Raw genomic sequence first — 19,070 nt, forward strand, 5'->3', positions numbered from 1 at the left:
GCGGGGTTGAAATGTTGAATGACTTCACAGCCGCCTCAATAAATTTGAAAATTTTTTTGCCTCATAATCTATGAGTGCAGTGAATTTATTTATTACCTTGGATTGGACCCATTTTTCACTTGCACCACCACCCATTTGTCTGAGTGCAGACCATTTTTTTATCAATATTTAAAAAGAGGACAAAATCTAAGCCTGGAAATTATAGGCAAGTTTAACCTCTATTGTTGGTAAAATTATTGAGGGTTTCCTAAAGGATGCTATCCTCGAGTATCTCAAGAAGAATAACTTCAATGCCCAGTTTCAACATGATTTTATGAGGGAGCAGTCCTGTCAAACTAATCTGATCAGTCTCTATGAGGAGGTTCCAGACTGGACCCAAGAAATCAACAGGATGTTGTCTATATGGTCTTTTCAAAGGCACTTGATACATTGTAACATAAAACATTGGTACATAAAATTAAAATAATGGGAATAAGGGAAAATATGTTTAACTTGGCTGTGATAGCAAAAAAACGGTGGTTATTAATGAAATACACTCAGACAGGCTCAGAGGGGTGCCATAGAGGTCAATATTGGTTCCAATTTGTGATGGGCGAACTCGCAGATACATGAGATTGTCGGGTCCAACAGGGTTTAAAAAAAACCCTGGTTCCAGCCTGGAATTCATCCTGGATATCTGGCCGGACACCGTTCCCTGTATATAAAATCCGGAGCTTAAAGCCCACGTTGCACGCTGCAATGTATCTTAAAATGTGTCGGAGGGGTCACGTCGTAAGTGACGCACATCCGGCATCGTAAGGTAGATTGCAGTGTGTGACAGGTATGTGCGATTGTGATTGAACGGTAAAACGTTCATCGCACGCACATCATTCATTTCTCTAGAATTGAACGTCAGATTGTTCATCGTACCCAGGGTAGCACACATCGCAGTGTGTGACACCACGGGAACGATGAACAGATCTTACCTGCATCCTGTGGCTCCCGGCCAGCAATGCGGAAGGAAGGAGGTGAGCGGGATGTTTAGGTCCCGCTCAGCTCCGCCCCTCCGCTTCTATTGGCCGGCTGCCACGTGACGTCGATGTGACGCCGAACGTCCCTCCCACTCCAGGAAGTGGACGTTCGCCGCCCACAGCGAGGTCGTATGGACGGGTAAGTACGTGTGACGGGGGTTAATCGTTTGTGCGACACGTTCAACAAATTGAACGTGCAGCACATACGATGGGGGCGTTGCAAATCGCATACGATATAGTAAGCAAAATTGCAACGTGTAAAGCAAGCTTCAAAGGGAACCTGTCAGCAGATTTGGGGCCTATAAGCTGCAGCCACCACAAGTGGGCTCTTATATACAGCATTCTAACATGCTGTATATAAGAGCCCAGGCCACTGTGTAGAACGTAAAAATCACTTTATAATATTTACCTAAACGGTCGCTGCCGTGAAGTTGGGTCATATCGGCGTCTATGTTCTCCAGTGCTGGCGCCTCCTCTTTCGGCCATTATTGTCCTCCTTCTGAAGCCTGTGTGCATGGCGTGTCCCACGTCATACACACTCGCCGGTCTCGCGCAGGCGCACTGAAATAATTTGATCTGCCCTGCTCAGGGCAGATCAAAGTGCGCCTGCGCAGGACCTCAATGCCGGCGAGTGTGGATGACGTAGGGCGCGTCATGCACCCTGACTCAAGAAGAGAAGGACAAATATGACCGAAAAAGGAGGCACCAGCAACGGAAAACGGAGACACCCATATGACCCAACTCCACCGCAGCGACCGTTTAGGTAAGTATTATAAAGTGATTTTTACATTCTACACAGTGGCCTGGGCTCTTATATACAGCATGTTAGAATGCTGTATATAAGAGCCCAGTGGTGGTGACTGCAGCTTATAAGCCCCAAATCTGGAGGACCGAACATGGCTTTTTTTTGTTAAATTATTTAAACAAATATTTTAAAAAAACAGTTTGCAATCCCCCCTCCCGCCTCATTTTGATACCCAGCCATGGTAAAACTAACAGTTGGGAGCTGGTGTTCTCAGGCAGGGGAGACCCATGGTTTTTAGGTATCCAGCCTAAAAATAGCAGCCTGCAGCAGCCCAGGATTGTTGCATCCACTATAACTTTACCTGGCTCATCCGATTGCCCTGCTACAGTGGCAATAGGTATAATAAGGGGTTAATAACAGCTCACAGTTGCCCCTAAACTCTAGATTTTAATGGGGAGGGTCTATGAAACTACCCCCCATTACAAATACTGTAAGTTAAAAGAAATAAACACAAACATGGAAAAAATCCTTTATTTGAAATAAAATACAAAAAAATACAGCCTCTTTCACCCCTTTATTATCGTGGTTCCACAATAATTCCAGCTCTGCTACATTACTGAAGGCACAGTGCTTGGGCATAGAACATGACCAACCTCTGTGAGCTTCAGGCAGAGACTGAGCTGCAGTGATGAGCGGTAACGTCACTCAGGTTATTTGCAGTCACAGCTGGAGGTTTTATTTTTACATCAATAGAGACACACACAGCACCTCTGATTGAAAGTAGTCTAACATGATGTCACACAGGATGGGGGCGAGTCTCACTACAAGCAATCAAAAATGCCATAGTTATCAATGGGCGGGGAGAAGCAGTGCATATGTATGAGTGTGCTTGGAAATAGTGTGAATGGCCCGTAAGCAGTGTCTGGCCACACATAAGACTTGGTAAGTATAATGCACTTGCTTTCTCCTTTCTTTCTTTATTTTTCCTTTATTTTTTTTTAATTACCTGAATTGCTGGACCTGGATCATTACCCAGAGTTCCCTGAGAACTGCAGGCCTGGGGTCTGTGCTCGGGTACAGATCAGGTCCGCCCATCACTAGTCCCTATTCTTTTAAGGTATTTATTAATGACCTTGTAGGTGGCATATAGAGTAGATTTTCATTATTTGCAGATTATTCTAAACTCTGCGGGGTAATCAATACAGGGGAGGATAATGTAATATTACCGAAGGATTTATGTAAGCTGGAGACGTGAGCTGAGAAATGGCAAATGAAGTTTAATGTGGATAAATGTAAGGTCATGCATTTGGGCAAAGGAAAGAAAATTTATAATTATGTATCTAATTGTAAAACACTGGGTAAAGCTGACACTGAAGAAGACTTGGGTGTATGGGTGGACAGGGCCACCATCAGGGCATTACTGGTGGAACTCCTGTAGGGGGCCCGGTGAGCAGCAGGCAGTAGGGGGGCCCGGACACGCTGACAGGCCCCTCCCCTTTCATTCCTCTGATCACCAGGCGGGCCCAGGGGCAGGGGGCATGCACGTTGACACGTCACACTACATTTGTCAACGTCCACGCCCCTGCCCTTTCCTGGGGCCCGCCCGGTGATCAGAGGATGAAAGGGGAGGGGGTAATACCAATATAAGAAGTTGTGTATAGCACTGGTATTTAAAATTTAACCTTTATTAAATTCTCTATTAAAATTATAATAGGACCAATCAGGTGATACCACAAGGTAAAAAAAAACACAAAGTACAGATTGGATGTATACAATATATCAACAGGAGTTATATCCAATTCCCTCACGGTCCTCCCGGTTCAGATATATACAACCAAATGATTAAAGTGACATTGTGCAAAAACCGTAATCCTCCCAAAATTGCACTCTTGCCCTTAGATTAACACTCTTTTTAAAGTGGCTATGTGCAAATACAAAGATTATCCACAGATCATTGAAAACACTGGGGTATAATCAGGGAGGAAAAACAATGGTTTTAGGTCTTTACTCCTACCTGCCTACTATATGAGGATATGTTCTGTCTGGGTGACTTAGCGTTGATTCCGCTCCTTATTTATTCATACGCCCGCAGAATACCATTCGCTCACATGATTATGGATAATTTATGACGAAGGGATTGATGACGTGTTGTTTTGTTTTGGTCACATGACCGGGTGAAACGCCCCCACCCCTTTGTTATATGGATGTGAGCATTATGCAATCACTATAGAGCTAGCTCCACCCTCTACAATTAAGGTTTAACACAGATGTCATGTTATCTAAAGCTCACCTGACTCACAGGTGTGGCATGATTGATGCAGTGGGCGGCACAAGGCACTTTATAAGTCTCACACCTCCAAGCTATCACTTGGTTTTTCATTTCTTAGCTCAACATGCCTCTGACAATACAGCCTCCCTATGCCCTGATGAATCGCTTTTGAGGAAACGCGTCGGGAAGGAGGACGTTGAGTTTGTTACCTTAGGGGTACTGTGTGGTGCGTTAGTGAGTCGCCCCCCCGCATATTGTAAGGTAACATATGGTTTCATTGGTGAATAGTGGGATAGACGGTGAGCATAAGTCCCACTACCACCAATGATTGCACTATTTTGCACTTTTTGAGCACCAGTTTCACTAAAACCATTGCTTTTCCTCCCTGATTATACCCCAGTGTTTTCTGTGATCTGTGGATAATCTTTGTATTTGCACGTAGCCACTTTAAAAAGAGTGTTAATCTAAGGGCAAGAGTGCAATTTTGGGAGGATTACGGTTTTTGCACAATGTCACTTTAATCATTTGGTTGTATATATCTGAACTGGGAGGACCGTGAGGGAATTGGATATAACTCCTGTTGATATATTGTATACATCCAATCTGTACTTTGTGGGGTTTTTTTTACCTTGTGGTATCACCTGATTGGTCCTATTATAATTTTAGTAGAGAATTTAATAAAGGTTAAATTTTAAATACCAGTGCTATACACAACGATGAAAGGGGAGGGGTCCGGCCGCCCGGGCAGTCAGCGTGTCCGTCCTCTGGGCCCCCTCTACTGCTCTGCTCACTACTCACTGCACAGCCGGGCCAGCCCTACGAAATGACGTGTGACGTGTCTGGCCTGGAGACGCTGAGCTGACTGCCCACACGACCCTCCCCTTTCATTCTTTAGCTCACCGGACCGGGCAGGGGGCGTGGACATGTCGTCACGCTACATTTTGCAGGGCTGGCCTGGGCCTGCAGTGTGAGCCTATCAGATTGAGGAGGCGTGCTGACGTCAGCTGATGCGCTGGCGCAGTCCTCACATCCTGATGGTGACTCACAGAGCCACACACTATCAGGATTCAAAGGTGGAAGGCGGCAAATCCAAGTCCTGCCGGCGGGCAGCAGGCTACACGGCGGTAAGACAAGGCCCAAAGGCCGTGGAGACCCTGGGGAAAATGGGGAAGCAGCCAGTTGTGTTGACGTGTCGTCAGTGTGAGACAGACTGCATAAGCAGTGGCCTCCTGCCGGCAGTGAGCGGAGGCCGACCGCAGCTCTGTGCCGAGTGACCACAGCCTCAGGTTACTTTCACATTTGTGTTCAGCGGGGTCCGTCACTATGGAGAATAGCACAGTCCATTAACGCACTGCGTTATTCTCCATAGACTTGTATGGTCACGCAAGTGTCAGTGTTGCATCCGCTGGACGACGCAGCGTCGTTATTTTGACGTTGCGTCGAGCGGAAGGAACGCTGCATGTAAAGTTTTTTTTGAGCGACGGAAACCTTTATTTTTCACTGCGCATGCTTTTTTTAAATCACAGAAACTTTATTTTGTTTCTCGGTGGCCGAACGTTCAGCTGAGCGCCCGACCGCCGGCATGTGAGAGCGCTCAGCTGAGCGCCCGGCCGCCGGCATGTGAGAGAGCTCAGCTGAGCGCCCGGCCACTGGCATGTGAGAGCGCTCAGCTGAGCGCCCGGACGCCGGCTATTAAGAGCGATCAGCTGACCGTTCACAATAGTCTACTGCCGGTAAAACTGTAAAGAAGAAAAAAAAATTTAAAAAAATGTAAAAAAAAAAAAAAACTTTCCGTTGTTTTGTACGATCCGTAGCATCCGTTGTACCACTATATGCAACGCATCCGTTGCATCCGTCACACAATGCAATGCTACAGAAGCCGTCCAACGCAAGTGTGAAAGTAGCCTCAGGCTGCTTTCACACATCCGCTTTTTGCTGAGCGACACAATCCGCCTCAAAAACCTATGCAGCGAAAAAAACCGAATGTGGCGAAAAAAACGGATCCATTGCGTACGTTTTTACATGCGGCCCATCCGTTTTTTGACGGATGCGGCTTCATACTGAGCATGCTCAGTTAAAAAAACCGCAAGCGGCGGCTGGATGCGGTTTTTGCCGCAGGACGCCGCATCCGGCGTCCATAGGCATGCATCCGGCGCGATGTGTTTTCTTTCGCCGCAGAGAAAAACATGCCATGCGATGTTCCATCCGGCCGCCGCATCGGCTAAGGCTGCTTTCACACATCCAGTTTTTGCTGAGCGGCCCAATCGGGTTCTAAAACCTATGCAACAGATGCAGCTAAAAAAACGCATCCTTTGCATAAGTTTTTACATGCGTCCCGTCCGGTTTTTGATGGTTGCAGCTGGATACTGAGTATGCTCAGTTCAAAAAAACGCATGCGGCGTCCGGATTTGTTTTTTGCCACAGGACGCCGCATCCATCGTCCATAGGCATGCATTGGAAATCGCGGCGCGATGCGTTTTTTTCGCCTTGCAAAAAAAAACGTGCCAGGCAACATTCCATCTGGCCACCGCATGGGCTAAATATGCCTCATCCGGCAAAAACCGGACGCAACGCAAGGCCATGCGGCACAATACGGCGCTAATGCAAGTCTATGCGGAAAAAACGCAACTGGCAGCAAAAAAAGGTTGCGTTTTTTCTGCAAAGCGCCGTATTGTGCCGCATAGCAAAATCTGGCTGTGTGTGTGATACGATGTTCAATGTGAATGGTTAATGTGTGATTGGTGAGGTTGTAGTGCAGAAGTGAAGTTTTTCCAAGAGTGGTGGTGAGACTATGGAAGATTCGTCGGGTGGAGGCGGAGCTGGGGCGGAGGTGGAGCTGGGACGAAGGCGGAGCTGGGGTGTAGGTGGGGTGGAGGCGGAGCTTGGGCGGAGCCTCAAGGGGGCCCCGAAATTTTGCCAGTATGGGGCCCTGAAATTCCTAGTGGCAGCCCTGTAGGTGGATGGTAAACTCAACTTTACTGACCAGTGTCAGGCAGCTGCTGCCAAAGCTAGTAAAATAACATACATGATGCATTAAAAGAGGCATATATGCTCATGATGAAAACATAGATTTGCCTCTTTAAAAGTCACTAGTGCGACCACACTTAGAATATTGTATATAAAGAGAAAGACATTTCTGAACTACAGCAAGTGTAGAGAAGAGCCACCAAGGTTATTAAAGGAATGGTTGGATTGCAATAACAAGACAGGTTTCAGTTTGGAAAAATGAAGACTAAGTGGTGATCTTATTAAAATGTACAAATATATGAGGTGACAGTAGACAGACCTTTCACATCCTCTATGTCTAGAGGAAAGAAGGTTAAATCATAATCACAAAATGCAGATTCTTTACTGTAAGAGCAGTGAGACTATGGATCTCTGCCACATAATGTTGTAATAGTTGATTCACTACTAAATTTTAAGAGAGGCCTGGATGCCTTTCTAGAAAAATATAATATTAATAATTATATGCAATAGATTCTGTGTTTGGGTGCTGATCCAAGGAACTAGTTTGATTACTTTATGTGGAGTCAGGAAGGATTTATTTTCCTAATATGGATCTTACTGTCTGCCCCATGGGGTTTTTGCCTTCATCTGGATCAACATGTTAGTCTATAAGCTGAAGTCAATGAACTTAAGTCTGCCTTCAACCTTAAACACTATGAAACTTCCAACAATTTAGCAAATGACTGATATAGTGGTAATTTTCCTGTCAATTCATGCAAAGTGCAAAGACTATGCTAGCTATATATTTATTATTTTAGACCGACAAGCACATGAAATTGTCACAATCCTTGGCTTCACCTGACTTTAGTTTTAGAAAAAGAAACATTCTATGACTTCTATGACTATATGCATGTATTATTCTGTTGTTCTCCATCATAGAAGTAGAACATAGCCTTTTCAGGTAAAAAACCCAATCTTCTTGTGCTACTCAGTCCATATTCTTTATACTGGAGTGATTGTTGGAGGTGGTAGAGAGTTACCAAAACAGTCACAAAGGAATATTTTCCTATCCCTTCTCTCAATGTACGGTACGTGCAATACTGCATCTTATATGATAGAGATCTATAAAACTATGAATAGGGAGTTAGTCTGAAATGAACCCCAGGGAGCTTGACTCACAGACAGGCTTCATCAGTGTATATGAATAGTCTATGATTTTAAGGGTAGGTTAATTTTACCAGTGAGAGATAGATTGTCCAAAATAAAATCCAGAAAATCACATTGTATAAATTATATAAATGTATTTCCATTTTGAAGAGAGAAATAAGTACTTGATCCCTCTGGCAAACAAGACTTAATACTTGGTGGCAAAACCCTTGTTGGCAAGCACATGTCAGAAGGAATTTTGGTCCACAGATCATATCTACATCATTAAGATTTTGAGGCTGTCGCTTGGCAACTTGGAGCTTAACGTCCCTCCATAAACTATGGGATTAAAGAGCAGGAATCACCAGGATTTTCGTATACAACCTAAAGCCAGTGCTATACTGGCACTATCAGGCTGATTCTATACATACCTTTAGTTGTCAGCTAGGATGTATAGGTTTTGAAACAAAAGCAAGTAAAGTTTGTAAAATCAGTTTTTTGAATGACAGCAGCTGAGGATCAGCCAATAGCTGGGGTGGGTATTCATTGTTATCCCCTCCCCCTGTTATTTATGCTAATTCTATTCTAGAATCAATTTACTTTGTGACTAAAAGGACCTGTGCTGATGTCCATGTGACCAGAAGGCTTCAAATAATTATTTCCTTCATTATATATATATATATATATATATATATATATATATATATATATATACGCTAATTCATGAAAAGCGTGTGACTCCAATAGATTTCTTTTTATATATATATATATATATATATATATATATATATATACAAAGAAATCTGTTGGAGTCACACGCTTTTCATGAATTAGTAGCTTCTGAAAAGTGGTGTGCGCCCCTGTGTGGGCCTCACTGCAACTCCAGTACCTGCTGAGGTAAGATTTGTGGCTTAGCGAATGCTGATGCTCATCATCAAACAGCGCCCCAGTCACAAAATTTAACGCAGCCTTTAGTAGAGCTAAAATTATATGGCTTTTCAAAGCTAGAATACTGGCGTAAAGCTTTGATGAATTGGGCCCGATATATCTAGGTTTCATTTTAAAATTGCTCATCTCAGGGAAAACCTACTTTTAGCATGGAGCTTAGAAGAGGGAGTCAAAGATAACTAGACCTGGCTCTCCTTTTTTATTTTGATGTATGAGGAGAAAACATCAAGAAACTCTAAACTCAGCCCACAATAGTGAACATAAAAAAACAACAACCAAGAAACACATAAAATAGACTTGAAAAAAATTTCAAATGGAAATATGAATTTGATGCAAACAAAAAAAGGGCAGAACACTAAAAACCCATCAAAAATAAGTGTTAATGTAATAATGAATCATACCTGAAGCTACACCACTCATATGTCTCAAAAAACATTTTTCTTTATAACCTAATTTTTAATTTAATGTAATTTAAATTTAATGTAACAAAAAATGTCACTTACAATTTTTTTTTATTCTACAGCATTTCAGAGTGAAACATAGATATTTCTTTTGAATAAACAGGTCTCAGATTCAAATTGCTAGTGTCTTGAGGAGAATGAATTCCGTTAAATAGGTTGTCCCCCAAACAAAGTACAAATTAATAAAAAGATCTTGGAACAATAATAAATTCCACAATTAAATGTGTTATATACTGTAAAATGTTCCTGTGCTGAGATGGTCTTATATATGTGTCCCTGCTATGTACTGTGTAATAGCCATGTCAGACCATACAGAGATATGGTGTCACGCATGAATGAGGGGATCTCCAGCACATAGCGAAGCACACAACAAAGAAGGGGTACACCGAGGACAATTAAACAATGGTGGGCCCTGGCACTAGGGAGATGGGTGAGGGGACACCTCCTGAACTCACCTCAAGCTGTTTCCTGAGCTCCCTAGCATCCATATACAGTGTGTTTCAACCAATCACCGAGTTGGATACCTAATCCCTCACTAGTCCTGCAAACACCCTGGCCATCTGCCATCTGGCCGGCAAGAGACACTAGTCCCACTGCTGCGTTAATCAACATGGAAGGAAAGTAAAGACAGACAGAGGAATCAACAAAATGTTATGGTCAGCCTTCATAGTTGTATTAAGACACAAGGACTGCAGCCTTCACCACTTCTAACTACAAAGGCTCCAGCAGCTCCTTCCACCTCCAGGCCTAGCATCAGAATGGAATCAGAATAACCAGTGCCCTCTACTTGGAGATGTGACCATATATAGGGGATGGGAGTGGTCACAAGCCACATGCACCTGAGGAGAGGTAATGAGAAGCTCCTGGCACGGAAAACTGACATTAACTCTTAATGCACCAAAACAAAGAAATATATGTGTAGTCTCCACAATCTCACAAGGAAAAGTGAGACTCAGAGCCCAAATCTGTCACAAGTCTCCCAACAACAGAAGATGTCCGTGACACATAGTCTAAATGTACCTCATCTCCTGGGCAGAGGAGGACACAGAAGCGCATACAGGCATTGTAGCATGGGATCACAGATGCTTGTTTCTGAAAGGTAAAACATGTTTACAAAACAGGAAAGTGTTTTACCTCACAGAAGAAATAACTGTGATGAGATACTGTCCTCTCTGTATACTCTTTTGTTTCCACCCCTGCCCAGGAGATGTGATGTTTAGACCATGTTCCTGCATGGTCAGACACGGCCATTACACAGTACACATCAGGGGCACCTTTATAATCTTAGCCCGGGAACATTTCTTTTAGCACATCAAATTGTGGAACTTATTGTTACTATTCCACTATTGGATATTGCATCAATATTAATTAAAAATAACTATGGGAATATCCCTTTATCAAGAGGTTGGAGCAGATTATTTTTTATTTCTTGCAATAGCTTTGAACATTGTCTATATTTTGTCTATTTTAGTTTATAGATTGTAAAGCAAAAATGTAGTTCTTTAGCAGAATGTGATATCCATGGGAGCTGGTTATTAGATTGCATTGTAGCCTTAGGAATTACAAATAAAATACAGAAACAGGGATTTTTTTCACAATTGAACTGCGTCAATACTTGAATCTTGTAGAGTTTTGCAGAACAGGATGTAGATCATTAGAGCATCCTGTTCAGTAGAACCAAGGTAGGACCAGATAATGAGATCATAATACTGATGTTAGTATGCACCCATATTGTGACTGTCTGAAAACAGCGCAAATTAAGAAAAATCATCATGCAGACAAACCTACCTCAGCCGCACAACCTTTAGTTAATCCTATGTAATCAGAGCTGCTAAGTAAGTTGTATGGTGTTCTGGAAACTTCAATATCCTTCAGACATCCAGCATATTTCTTTAAATTAACCTCTGGCCTAAAAAGAAAAAAATAACTATTTGTTAATTAATATTTCTAAATAAAACTGTGAAATAAGTGCTGTTGTAACTCAAACATCTTTGCGGTATCATTTGCAGTCTTTCTTCATTGACTGTACATGTCAATTAATAAGATGTAAAAATGGCAAGGATATGAAGATAGCATGATACATTTCCTGCAAATCACTATGCATGCCATAGTGTAAATTCTTTATATAACTGCATGGCTTGTGGCCATATAAACAGGTGTACCATACCTGAAAATAAAGACTTTACAATTTCTTGGGGGTCCCTTCTGAGGGAGAAAAAAAAAATCTAACCAACATATGGTACATACTATGTACAATTTATATGCAATTATGCGTCATATTGTTTGTGCTATAAAGGAAAGAATGCTGGTTTAGAGAAATAATTTTGATGAGGGGATCACTATTCTGATCTTTCAGTTAATGCATGGGATGGAAACATACAGCATTTTTTCTCTACAATGCTATAATTGTCCACGCCATACACAGGTTGACCATTGTTGTTGATAGACATCATGTAAAATGTCATTATCCAGGATATCCTGCAGATCATAACTAGATATTAGGATTTCCAGAAGAGTAACTATTTACAATTTTGAGGACCTTTAAACAAACAGGGGTTACTCAATGTGGAAAACACAATTAAAGGGAAACCATCACCAGGATTCTGCTATCCCATCTGAGAACAGCATAATGTTTGGGGTAGAAAACCTGATTCCAGCAGTGTATCCCTTACTTTGCTAAGTACTACAGTTTCAATTAAAAACTGTTATCTGCGGCATGTCCACCAGTTATCAGAAGGCTGAGTTCTGTATAAGCACTAACTGGCAGCCTTCTGTATACTCTGTGTATAGGCAGAAAGCATTCAATCAGTGGTGGGGGATGGTTGGACTGTCTCGCAAAGATTAAATAGTCTTCTAGTGATAATCTACTGGTGATATAACAGTGATTTTATAAAAACTAAGCAGATGTAATTTGAACTTAAGTTTTTTTAAATTGTTTTCATATTTTTTTTAAACTTTTTTTTAACTTTTTACTGTTCTTAATATTGCTGTATGTAATAGAAATCACAGTCTCCTTTGAAGCCCAGCCACAGACAGAGTTTAAAAGTAGCAAAGATACGACAAGCACAGAGGTCTTCAGTAGACTCCCTGCTGTCATAGTAACCAATTCGCAAACTGCGATCATGTAATGGGCACACCTATGGGAGCTTATAATTGCATGCCCCTATACCGGTACTTGTTAAAACTCGATGTCAAACTGATTTAACAGGTTTAGTGGTGGGTCCTGGCTGTAACAAACAGCCATTATTTACCAGTTGGGGAGCAAGCTGACCCCTTTAGCCTGCTTATACACCTACTTCCGACATGCGCTGTACATGGACAGTGGATGTCATAAAGGAGTTATTGTTATGTTATTCACCAGCTTGCTATTAGCTGTGATACATAAAGGTTGTAAAAGCCAACCTGCCCAATATTTTTAACCCCTTCCTAACGTAAGACATACCAGTATGTCCTCTATTATTTGCAGGTATATGGAGTGGACACAAGAGTTTCGTTAGATCTGTGCAAGGCTATGATAAGCTGGGCTATTCTACCAGCAAATAAGTCTAACAGCAATGAACAAGCTTAATCACTGTTGTTTATCCATTTAATTGCCACTTTCAATCTCTGAAAGAAGCATTTAAATTGTGTAGCACTGCAAAACATGGGGTGCCAATAGCTGGACATCGCAGCCAAGAGCTTACTGAAGTCCCCCATCACAGCCTATTTTATACCCCAATGAAGCCCAGCCTGTGGCTTTACTTCATAGGAGGTCATCATTTTTTACTACGCACTTTAGTGCTTTAGTACTATAGTACATAGTACAAATGATTAAATGATCACAGAATCAAGTCAGTTGAACTCTAAAAACGGATTTGAAAAAATCTGAATACCCCCTTTTCCCACATCTCAATATAAAAGAGTTTAAAAAAAAAATAAAAATAAATGTCGGATCTATGAAAATCTAAAATTATTAACCAATAGGCAAAACAGTATAAAGAAAAGAAACATCAAAATCATATTTTATTGCACTTCCCTGGTGATAGCGCTAAGCAAAAAAGGTGTTGCAAAAGTGCCTATAGTGTTTAATAGTAGTATAAAAGTATAGGACTAGTTAGAAATGGGGATGCATACAAATTAGAAAAAAAAATCGCATTTACAATATTAGTATCAGATTATATTATGTTAGCTCTTAGGAGGATTAAATGATTTGTTGTTTACGTCCTTAGCACAATAAGCCCTATAGCCACACATTTTTTAGCTTTCATTTTACTTTTCCTTTACCACAAAGCCAGTAGTGAATAAATATAGGTAGAAGGGTTTTCGCTCTTTCATCGTAAAACAAAGGTTGCTTTTCACGATAAAAGCAGTGAGCGCTGCTGCTGTACAAGTTACAAATGACCTGAGTACTTGTTCAATTTTAAGTCAATGACAGTTGTTGAGCACTGTCGAACCTTATTGCTTGAGGCTCTTGACAATTCAATGTTCTTTTTTCCTACCAGAGCAGAGAATAATGTGTATTTGCATTGGAACATATTCATATCTAAAGCTATTATTACTAGTTCTTACAGGTGGATGGAATAGAAAATGCTCTCATTTTGACAAACAGGAATTAACTTTTCAAGAAGCTCTTTAGCAGTCGCAGATGACATCTTCATATATGCAAGATTCAATAAGTGAGTCTGTCAATTAATAGCATTAAAGGGAAACTGACAAATTGTTTCTGCCATGTCACAAGCCCTGTGAGCCCATTATAAATCTGTTACATGGTATCTGGCTAAAAGCTCGCCAAGTATCAGGAGTCAGACTACATCTGACGCTGTTCACACAGTAGAGTCAGACACTCCACACAATGCTGCACAGACAGGCTCAGACATCAATTAGCTGGCCTCTTGTGTGTACCCAGGCTTGCAGGAGTTAATTTGTGCTAGCTTGTGAATTACTGCTTGAGTCACATGTTGCAGGAGACCGATCACAGTCACCACTGCCCTTTTTAAAATGGTGGAGCCTGTTCTCCCATGCCAATGATAGCTTTATGTGATCTGGGTCCTTGTTGTTTGTTATTCCATTGCTGGTGAATGTCTGTGTGCTGTTTAGTGTGTTGTGGAAATACTCTTGTTGTCTGATTATTTCCTCCCTTCATTTAGTTTCTTCCTGATCCCTTATTGTCTATACCACTGTGAGTGATTACTGTGACATTTTGGTTTCCCCCCTCTGTTTTTTGTCTGTGATTAACCACTCCTGTGCCAGATCTCTCATGGGTGGAGGAAGGAAGCCACTAGACCAGGATTGTTCAGGAGCTACTGTAAGGAAGGTGCCCCAAACATTGTCACCTTCAGACATATCTTTGGGATCAGGGAGGGTTTTGCAGTGCTCTATCCCCCCCAAAGGTGTTTGTCCTCCCACTCCAGTGCTCTATACACCTTTTAGATCTATATGTCCCCCCACCCCAGTGCTATATACCCCCCCTCTAGAGCTATATGTCCCCCATCTCAGTGCTGTATACCGCCAGAGCTGAAGGTCCTCCCACCCCAGTGCTGTATACCCCCCAGAGCAGTAGGTACCCCCACCCCAGTGTGGTATACCCCCCAAAGCTGTATATCCCCCCACCCCAGTGCTTTATACCCCCAGAACTGTATGTCCCCCACCCCAGTGCTTTATACCCCCCAGAGCTATATGTCCACCCACCCCAGTGCTGTATACCACCCCAGAGCTGTATGTCCCCTCCTCCCCAGTGCTGAATGTCCCCCTCTAGTGCTTTATGTCTCAATATTGCTGTATACCCAGCGTCTCCTGTAATGTATATACAGCAGTGTCAGTGGGCACCGTGCGTGGCCATTTCCGTTAGCCATGGCCACCAATAGGCGCAGCACAGCCACATGCCCTGGATGGGTGACAATTGGGGGAGTTGAGTGAGGCTTCTGCAGTCTTCCCCATATTAAAAATACCTGTAATGTGTCTGCGTCTGTATGTATGATATGTATCTATGTTTGTCAGTGTATATGACTGTGTATAGATTTATGTCTGTTTATATGTATTTTTGTGAATTTATCTTTAAATATATATGTGTACATATGCCTGTATGCGTATGTATCTGTGTAGGTGTGTGTCTGCGTGTAGATGGGGCCCACTGAGACTCTTTTGCCCCGGGCACACAAAAACCTGGAGCCGGCCCTGCACACTGACCATCTTTTTTAGATAACTTTTTAGTGAATTTTTCAGTGTTCATCTCCAGAGATTTTGCAGTATTTACAACATTTTACAGCAATTATACATGGAAAAATAATTTAATCATATTTTTCCAGATGCAGGAAATCAGCATGGACATAAATGCTATTAATGAAATACTTTGAAAATACAGGTTTAGGTACAGTAATTGGAATATTGTTTTGTACAATATTTATGTACACATTTTCAATTACTATCAGTATTCCTTGCCATATGTCTGTACTGCTTATACTGTAAAATATTTCTTTTTTTATTATTTAAATATTCTGCCACAACTGTTCTCGATTCCCCAATGTCTTGTGCAATATTTGGCATCACAGATGTTTCTAGTGTAAAAACATTTCAGAGTTAGTCGATTATTAAATTTTTCCCCTAGGATATTGACATTTGTCAGAAGTTATGCAGACCATACTTGAAAACAGATGTAATTGGTAAAGACTCCCGGATTCTCACCACTGTCAGTTTAATGCGTAGACAACCATGACATTGGCTATCACCATCTGCATTTTGTGGTTTTCTAGAAAAATCATGTACTTAATTTAAAATTGTGGTTGATATTAACTAATTCATAAACAGGCTATTTTCCATTTTTTTCACACCCCTTTTTCCAAGCATCATTTATAATTATAGGCGAGCAGTACAATGTTTGCCTATCATGACTAGTGATCAGCAAGTGTGCTCATCACTGCTCGTTACTCGAGCATTGAGGTGCTTAGGTACCTGCTAAGCTCAGCCGAGAATCGCAGGTGCTTGTATGTTGTGTCTGTGAAACAATGACCACAGAGTACAGCTTTACTTCACTAAATGATGTGAGCCGGCACCCCAGAGAGCCATTCACACTCTCTCAATGGCTTTCACTGGGGTTAAAGCAATGTTTTCAGATGAAAAAAAAACAACTCTCCCTCCCCCAAAAATGCTCTCTTTATGACTGGCTGTATGTAGGTGGAGAGACAAACTGCCCTATCATTGATTTCCATTGTACTCAGTATTTGAGTTGAGCCCTTTCAAAGCGTCTGACCTGCTCGACTCGAGGACCAAGCACCCAAACATTCTATTGCTCGCCTATCTCTAATCATGATTCCTAACTTTTTTATTTTTCCGTCCACATTACTATAAGAGGGCTTATATTTTGTGGGACAACTTTTCAATGACATCATTCCTTTTATCATGTGGTGCTCTGGAAAAAGAAATTTCAAATGCATTGAAATTGCAAAAAAGTGTCATTACACGGTTAAACTGTCCTGAAAGTATGATTTTCCAGGTAAGTGCGATTACGCAGATACCAAACATGCAGATTTTTTTTATTTAAATGGTTAACATTTTTGGGGAAGTTTGCAAAACAAAACAAATTTGCTTGTGTTGCCATTTTCCAAGACCTGTAAAGTTTTCAGTTTTTGGGATATGGGACTGTATGAAGGCTTGTTTTTTGTGCCCTTAACTGATGTATTTGTTGATACCTTTTTGGAGTTAACATGATGTTTTAATCATCTCTTAATGCATTGCAATATTGTGACAGAAAAAAAAACAAAAACTTTTTTCTGTGGTTTGATTTTTTTTCTCATTACACTATTAACCGATTGGATGAATTTATTTTATATTTTGATAGATCACACTTTTACAAACGCAGCTATACCAAATATGTGTATTTTTTAATTGCTTTATTTGTAATAGCATATTTTTAAAAACATTGTTTTTAATTTTTTAGTTTTTACTGTGTTTATTAGTCCGCTTAGGGGACTTGAACTTGCTATGTATAACAAAAATCAAAGTCTCCTATGAACGCCATCTAAACGCTTGCTTTCACAGGGGAAAAAAGTACAAAAAGTTGATCATTAACACCTTCCAGACATTGTACGTACTGGGTACATCCTGTTTGTTGTATTTTCCAATCAAGGATGTACCCAGTATGTCCTGGTGATCACTGGGGTTTAAACAGCAGCCAAGAACTGGCTCTCACAGCCAAGAACAATCCCCGCGCCATCCCTGACTGCTTAACCCCCAAAATGTCACAATCAAAATCAATCATAGCATTTAGCAGTCTTGGAAAGGTATCGCGCTCCCTCTCAGCTCCAATTGGTGCCCCAGTGATGGGATCGTAAGGACCTGATCACTGTCATGGTGATCCGAGGTAGTCATGATGACCTCCAGATCAACAAGCCCTGGAAAGCACCTAGAATCATGCCAGGAGCATGATCCCAGAAGCTTCTCCTAGTGCTGCACTGACAGATAAACTGTATTGCAATGATCATGCATTGCAATACATTATGGCTGTGATCAAGACAATAACAAGTAATGTCCCATAACCCTTAACTCTACTGCCTTATAGTGAATGGATCTGTCATGGATTTTATCTGATTCACGCATTTTGGAGATATAGAAGGAAACCCTGATTTAAGTGCTCAGCATAGAGCACAGGATAATTATGAACTGATCCAAAATGCTCTGCACTCCAAATTGCTACCAAATAGCATTCAACTCAACCCACAAAAACACAAATTCTCACTCAGGAGCGTCATCTGTTAACAAAAACATATTGGGTTTCTATGTCACTGGTAGCACAAAGGCTTTGGAAATAGACTATGGTCTCTCACCTCAAAAAAGAAAGCCAGAAAAATCTGTGTTCCCAAATCCAAATGCCTCTCCCTTCTGAGCACCATAGTGTGACTAAACCACAGTTAACGTAAACATATTTTACATTGTTGTAGTAATGAAGCCCGCTTAATTTACCGGGTTCAGATTCCAAAAGCATGGGCTTGGCATAATGCATGTGCACTACAATGTACAATGCACTGCGCACAACAAGGGCTTATTTGCAATCTTTAATTCTGCAACATTTATTCCGTTTGACTCCATGGCTGTTTTACAAACAGTAAATCATCACTACACCTCTAGCTAAACTCACTGAGGGTTTTTATTTCCAAAATTTCCTCACTTGAGGTGGTTTCTGCTGTTCGGGCACTTAGGGGCTCTGGAAATGGAGTCCGCAAACTATTCTAGGGAAATCTCTTTCCCAAAAATACCCACAAACCATTCCTACTAAACCTGAACTAAAATATGGTGCTACTTCCCTTCTTCATTTTCTACTGTGCTTCAAAAGTAGTTTTTGACTGCATATGACATATTGGCAACCTCAGAAGTAATCACACAACAAATTGCATGGTGCATTATCTCTCATAACCTTGTTAAAATGAAAGATTTAGGATTAAAGCAACATTTTTGTGGTAAAAATGTATTTTTTTTCATTTTTATGGCTCAACGGTATAAAATTCTCTAAAGCACCTGGGGGTTCAAGGTGCTCACCAACCATCTAGTGGTCACTTGTTAGGGAAGTCTACTGT

The 19,070-nt window shown here is 41.4% G+C and overlaps 1 protein-coding gene across 6 annotated transcripts in view; it reads right to left on the reverse strand.

The window, feature by feature from the left end:
• The window catches only part of LAMA2 (laminin subunit alpha 2), a 1,231,414-nt gene that overhangs the window by 70,007 nt on the left and 1,142,337 nt on the right, over window positions 1-19,070 (reverse strand). For all 6 annotated transcript variants that reach the window (XM_075339908.1, XM_075339907.1, XM_075339906.1 and 3 more), the window contains one exon: window positions 11,314-11,434. In XM_075339908.1, the coding sequence (XP_075196023.1) occupies window positions 11,314-11,434 (121 nt within the window). The remainder of the gene's footprint in view (window positions 1-11,313; window positions 11,435-19,070) is intronic.

The sequence above is a fragment of the Anomaloglossus baeobatrachus genome, chromosome 3, assembly GCF_048569485.1.
Source record: "Anomaloglossus baeobatrachus isolate aAnoBae1 chromosome 3, aAnoBae1.hap1, whole genome shotgun sequence".
NCBI classification, from domain to species: domain Eukaryota; kingdom Metazoa; phylum Chordata; class Amphibia; order Anura; family Aromobatidae; genus Anomaloglossus; species Anomaloglossus baeobatrachus.